Here is a 6,645-nt window from a genome sequence, read left to right as displayed (position 1 = left end):
CACTGAGTTATTCTTACTTTTTGGTTATTATGAATAAAGCTGCTATGATCATTTGTGTACATGTTCTTATAAGGGCACATGTTTTCAATTCTTTTTCATTGCATTTCATTTCATCTTTTTTGCATACATAGCTAGGAGTAGAATTTCTAGATCATATGGTAAGTCTATTTTAACCTTTTTAGGAATTGCCAGATTGTTTTTTAAAGCAGCTGCACAATATTACATTCACCCTAGCAATGTATGAGTGTTCCAACTTCTCTATACCCTTGCCAACACATTCTTATCCATCTTTTTCATCACAGCCATCTTAGTGGATACAAAGTGTTATCTCATTTCTTGTTCATTTCTCTGATATGTAGTGATGCAGAGCATCTGTTCACGTGATTTTTGTCTATTTGTATATCTTTAGAGACATATTTGTCCAGATCTTTTCCCCATTTTTTAATTGGGTTATCTTTTATTATTGAGTTGTAAAAAATTTTTTTAAAGATTTTATTTATTTATTTGAGAGAGAGAGAGAGAGAGAGAGAGAGGGAACACAAGCTGGAGGAGGGGCAGAGGGAAAGGAACAAACAGACTTTTTGCTGAGCAGGAGCCCGGGATCATGACCTGAGCTGAAGGCAGACGCTTAACTGACTGAGCCACCCAGGCACCCAAGTTGAAAATTTTTTAAATGTATTTTAGCTGTCATGAGTGCAGCTGAGCTGGGAGAAAGAGCACTCTCCTTTCCCATTTTTCTCCATGGTATGATGTATGAGTTGAGGGTCAGGTGGTTCAGCATGAATGTAGGGTTGTCTCAAGGTTGAGGAAGCCCAAACAAAACTCTCTGGCAGTATTATGGATGGTGGTGGTGGGGCAAGGGAGGGAGGGAAATACTAGGAGTGTGAAAATACTGGGTAATGGGTTAGAGTAGGGAAAAGTGTGTTACAGGTGTCCTCCTCTCCCCTGTAAAAGAAGTTCTCAGCAGAGGTCTTTGGGAAGATCTGTCCAAGGCCTCAGATGAAATGAGCTAAGAATGAAAGCACTGGGGCCAGGAACATAAATATGCAAAGAGCATGATCCCTTGACCACTCATAGAGGCTTGAGTCCTTAAGTACAATTCCCTTCAGAAACTGCAGTGTACCAGCCATGCACCCAGTCTGGTGTGCAGAGTACAGCTGTCCACCATGAGGTCTGCCTGACAAATCATGTCACTGCCCATGCTCAGACCTGAGAAACCATGCATAGGTTTTTTACCATGAGTCAGACTCTTTGCTAGATACAAGTCCCGTATCAGATACATGATTTGGAAAACTTTCCTTTCATTATCTACCTTGTCTTTTCACCTTCTTGATGGTTTGAGAAGTTTTTCTTGATCTATCTTTAAGCTCACTGCTTCTTTCCTCAGCCATGTCCAGTCCACTGATGAGCCCATGGAAAGCATTCTGGTTTTGATTTCTAGCATTTCCTCTTGATTCTTAGAGTTTCCATCTCTCTGCTTACATTACTCATTTGTTCTTACATCTTGTCCACTTTTTCCATTAGAGAAACATGTTAATCATATTTATTTTAAATTCTCAGTATGATAATTCCAACATCTCTGCCATATCTGAGTCTAATTCTTTCTTTGTCCTTTCTGACTGTTTTTTCTTTTCTTTTTTTTTAAGATTTTATTTATTTATTTGACAGAGATAGAGAGAGAGAGCACAAGTAGGCAGAGAGGCAGGCAGAGGGAGAGGGAGAAGCAGGCTCTCTGCTGAGCAGGGAGCCCAATGCGGGACTCGATCCCAGGACCCTGGGATCATGACCTGAGCTGAAGGCAGCCATTTAACCAACTGAGCCACCCAGGCGCCCATTTCCAACTGTTTTTTCTTGCCTTGTAGCATGCTTTGTCATTTTTATTGAAAGCCTGACATTATGTATTGGAGAACAGGAAGTAAACTAAATAATCCTTTAGTGTGAAGTTTGTGTTAATCTAGGTAGGAGTGGCTTGTGTCTAATGTTTATTGTAGCTGTAGGTGCCAGAGGCTTCAAATGCATCTAATGTTCTTGTTTTTTTTCCCCCTGTTGACATTGGACTTTCCTAAGTACTACTCCTTATAGAGAGTCTGTGTCTTGCAAAACTAACAACTGCAATCCACTGTTATTCTGCTGCAGCTCTGTTAGTGTAGTACTAATCTAAGGTTGGGCAAAAAACCATTCTGTAATCTCATGACTAAATCTTTCTTTTAGTAATCCTGTGTCCTTGAGCTGTGACCTTCAAGGGTGTGTGTGTGGGGGTGACACTTTTAACTTTCATTCATAGAATTATTAATCAAAATTGCAAAAGTAGATTTATAGAGCTACAGATGAGTAGCAAAACGGGATGGAAATGAAATGTTCCAGAGACATTTTGAAATGTTCCAAAGGAGCCTATACTACCTAAAAATTTACAGTTAAACTATGGATACACAACAGATTATATTCAATTCTGCATTTTTTCAATAAGTTCTTCTTTATATTTGCCTTTCTCTTTTCCAAGTTGTCAAGATTTGGCTTTGCACTCAAGAATTTTTTTTCCTCTTTGTTCAGTTTTAGCCTGATGATAACCTGCTCAGGTTAATGCCCACATGAATAGTTATGCTGTTAGCTTCTCAGGCTTCATCCATTCAGTGTAGATGATATATTCCTTTCCCTAAGCCTGGACTGCCATGCCAACTCGATGATCGTTGTAGTGTCCCTAAACCACCTGGACCTCATCATCCTTGTGAACAGGCATGGAGCAGACATTGTCTTTCTACTGCAGCTGCTTGAAGAGCTGGCAGACATGATCTTCTTGGGCATATGCAAGAGGACCCTAAAGCGTGTTTGTGTTTTTTACTGCAGTCCTAGATCACAAAGGGATTGAATTTCATGATGACCTGGCATCAAATGGGCTCGAAAGTGCATGCCTTCACATGTGTTTCTGAGATCCTTCACCCCCTTAGGTGAATCATGAAAGCTACAGAGTGATGAAGTGAGAGAAATGCCCTTATGGCAGGTGGGATTAGGCTCTGGTAAAGTTTTATTTTTCCCTAGAGAGTAGGCCTTTGCTATGGAGAATGTTTTAGGGGTATTTTACCTTGTTGCTCTTCCCCTTTTCCTGCTAGAGCTGGGAGGGGATCTTTCTCAACATTTCACCATGAGAACATGGTGGGTTTCCTGGAAGTAAAGCCCGGGAAACTGTGGGGTCCCATAAGACTGTGGCTACCAAGAGTTTCTCTCCTACAGGCTAGTCCAACTCAGTCTGCAGAAATTTATCAAAATTACACTTAACCATGCCTACAGGTTTATAGTTCCAGTTGTTTCTATTCTTCAGGTAAGCAGATCTCAGCTGTGACTCTCTGAGGTCACCTTTGTGTCCATATGTGGGTGGTAGTTTTCCCTACAACCTTAGTTCTCTGATAGGTCCAAGAGTTGATTTGTAGTTCGTTCAGTTTTTTCTTGTTATAAAGATGGGAGTGTTGACTTTCAAGCTCTTTACATGTCAGAGATGCTGGAAGACATATCTTAGAGCACAGACTACTAGAATGTATCTCTTACCCTCAGTTTCCAAGTGGATGCATCATCTTCTTTCAAGAGAAAGCATTTCCCCTCAGGACAGACTTTTTTCTTGGTTGAAGATGACTGCTTGTGGTATTCTATGTCACCACAGGCAATATGTGATGCAGTTAAGAACTTGATTCTGAAGCCAAAATATGAGAGCTTGAATTCTGGCTCTACTTCTTTTCCAAGTGTGCTACTTTGCTGTTCTTTACTTTCTTCATCTAAAGAAATGAGGTCTAAAATAGTAACTTTCTCTCAAAGAAAGGATTAATTGTGCTAATACATACAAACATCTTAGAGCAGTGCTTGGCACAAAATAAGTACTTAATAAATATTGGCTATTATTAAATTTCCCCAAAGTTCCTCTGTTTCTCTATTGGTGTGAGAGAGTAGGAATGTTTTTAAGACAATGTATCCACTGTCACTTTAGAATTTAGAGACCAGGCTCAGATTGGCATCAGAACTGATAGAAATCAGCAGGCAGCTTCAAGTCATGAGGCTAGGCTATAGCAAAGAGTTTTCTAATTGAGAGACACGCCTTTGTCCCTGACGACACAGGGCAGAAGTCCAACAGCTTTGTTTTATTTTCTTGAAATCATTGTGTGTTTGAAGAATTGTCCTCATGGATAGTTTATGGATTCTGGAAAACTTCCTACAAAAGCAAGACTCTTTGATCTATAAGTGTTTGCTTTTCATCTAAAAAAAAAAATGAAAAAACAAAACAAAATAAAAAACCAAAAAATAAACCCAACAACAACAGAAAACTACCACTAACAACAAACAAACCCAATATAAAATATAAAACTCTAAAATAAAAGTTTTTGAGGAGCTTTAAGGGCCTGTCCTTTTCCCTAGAAAGAACCTCATTGTTACAATATATGTGATTGTATTGCCATAACTGAGGATGTGAACCACGTCCTTCAACAGAAATGGAGATGTTCACATAAAGGCGGGTAGGTGGGATTCTTTTTGGAGCTGATTGTTTAATTCCATATTGACTTTTTTCTCCATGCCAAGAGTGGCTAATGCTCACATATTGAGGTTAAAAAAATTTGTCTTCAAGAGTACCCAGTCTTTATTTTACTCCTTTCACCAGTTTCATCCCACCTTTAAGTCTCTCAGCTTTAATTTAAGGACCTTCAATGGCAAACATTAATAAGTGCCCATATGTTGCATGTAAATATGTGGGAAATTATGAGAAATATCACACATGGTTCTGGCCCCCTGCAGATTGACAGTCCAGTGTTGAATGCTGCTCTTTGCAACTTTGACTAGTTCTGCTTTCCTTGAATCTTATCCTGTATTTTCTCTTTATTCACTGAACTACAGACTTTGGAAGGAGGATGTAGAGCTCATTTAACCTCATTCATTTACTTTTTGTGGCAAAGGTAATGCTACATGTCCATCATTTCCACTTATCTTACGTCTAGGGAATTCATTTAGTATTAATATGATATGAAAATTTATTTGATAACATTCAAAATTGATACAGGTTATCCACTTTGTGGATGTGATGGAGTTCTTATCTGTGGAATGATATAAGCCATGATATGACATAAACCATTTCTAAGTCTGGCTCCTGAATCATCCTACAGGGTCTTCCTTGCTCTCTCTCTCCCTGTCTTTGGAACCAAAAAGGAAAGATTCTAAAATAACAGAGCCATAATATGAAATAGGACTAGTCCCTAAATTACTACCTGAAAGGGTGCTATCTCAAGAGTCATCTGATAAGAAAATTCTCTTTGGATTTTGTGATCAGAAAATATATTTTATTATGTTTTAATAATGAATAAAGAGGTTTTGCAGTTGTTTGTTACAGCAGCTGTCATTAAATGATACAAAGAGAATTGAATTTCAGATAATTGAAATAATTTGTTCTAGATGACATATCATTTTGTATTAGGGCTGGAATTAAAAGTTGACCTTGAGAAGATAGCCAATCACTTGCATTTGAACTTAACATGACAGTAAAACAGATAAAGCAATGGTTTTGTAAAAGGAGGAAGAAATACAATAAAGCTATGTACAAGCGGAAACCTAAGCAAAGACCCAAGAGATCCTGGTGTCTCCATGGGCCATGTCCCTACCAGCTGTTACCACTATTGTAAGAATACTACCAATAGGAACAAGTCGTATCCAAAGTCTCCCTTCTGCAGAGGTGCCCCTGACACCAAGATCCACATCTTTGACCTGGGGCGGAAGAAGGCAAAAGTGAATGAGTTCCCACCATGTGGCCACATGGTGTCAGATGAATATGAGCAGCCTTCCTCTGAAGCCACGGAAACTGCCCGAGTTTGTGCCCGCAAGTACGTGGTGAACAACTGTGGCAAAGATATTTTTCACATCGAAGTGTGGCTCTACCCCTTCCACGGCATCCATATCAACAAGATGTTGTCCTGTGCTGGGGCTGACAGGCTCCAGACAGGTATGCAGGGTGCCTTTGGAAAGCCCCAGGGCACAGTGGCCAGGGTCCACATTGGCCAAGTCATCAACTCCATTTGTAGAAAGCTGCTGAACAAGGAGGATGTGATTGAGGCCCTACACAGGGCCAAGGGCGAGTTCCCTGGCCGCCAGAAGATCCACATTTCCAAGAAGTGGGGCTTTACTAAGTTTAATGCGGATGAATTTGAAGACATAGTGGCTGAAAAGCAGCTCATCCCAGATGGCTGTGGGTCAAAAACGTCCCTAATCATTGCCCCCCTGGACAGATGGCGGGCTCTGTCCTCATGCGAACCTCGGCACTGCCCCCTCCTTATTCACGCCAGCCAATAAATCCTAGTTCTTGCAAAAATTATAATAACAAGGGCACCTGGGTGGCTCAGTTGGTTAAGCCACTGCCTTTGGCTCAGGTCATGATCCTGGAGTCCCAGGATCGAGTCCTGCATCAGGCTCCCTGCTTAGCAGGGAGTCTGCTTCTCCCTCTGACCCTCCCCCCTCTCATGTGCTCTCTCTCTCTTTCTCTCAAATAAATAAAATCTTAAAAAAAAAATAATACTAATAACAAGTACCAGTTCCTAAATGTCTAAGCCTTAATTTTTTTGAAGATTTTATTTACTGGGGAGCCTGGGTGGCTCCATCGTTAAGCATCTGCCTTCGGCTCAG

The 6,645-nt window shown here is 40.3% G+C and overlaps 1 protein-coding gene and 1 long non-coding RNA gene across 2 annotated transcripts in view; one reads left to right on the top strand and one right to left on the bottom strand.

Annotated features, from left to right (window-relative positions):
- Window positions 1-5,313: 5,313 nt before the first annotated feature.
- The window catches only part of LOC141372533 (uncharacterized), a 31,807-nt gene continuing 30,475 nt past the window's right edge, over window positions 5,314-6,645 (bottom strand). Inside the window, exon 3 of the long non-coding RNA XR_012377811.1 lies at window positions 5,314-5,466. This is a non-coding gene — a long non-coding RNA (uncharacterized lncRNA). The remainder of the gene's footprint in view (window positions 5,467-6,645) is intronic.
- Window positions 5,670-6,315, top strand: LOC112825828 (large ribosomal subunit protein uL16-like). Its single transcript, XM_025873940.2, has one exon. The coding sequence runs from the start codon at window positions 5,782-5,784 to the stop codon at window positions 6,313-6,315; it is 534 nt and encodes a 177-aa protein (XP_025729725.2). The 5' UTR covers window positions 5,670-5,781.

The sequence above is a fragment of the Callorhinus ursinus genome, unplaced genomic scaffold (assembly GCF_003265705.2).
Source record: "Callorhinus ursinus isolate GAN/ISIS: 27379988/994484 unplaced genomic scaffold, GSC_fseal_2.0 scaffold4, whole genome shotgun sequence".
NCBI classification, from domain to species: domain Eukaryota; kingdom Metazoa; phylum Chordata; class Mammalia; order Carnivora; family Otariidae; genus Callorhinus; species Callorhinus ursinus.
The sequence above is the reverse complement of the archived record's forward strand: the minus strand, read 5'-3'. Positions and strand labels throughout refer to the sequence as shown.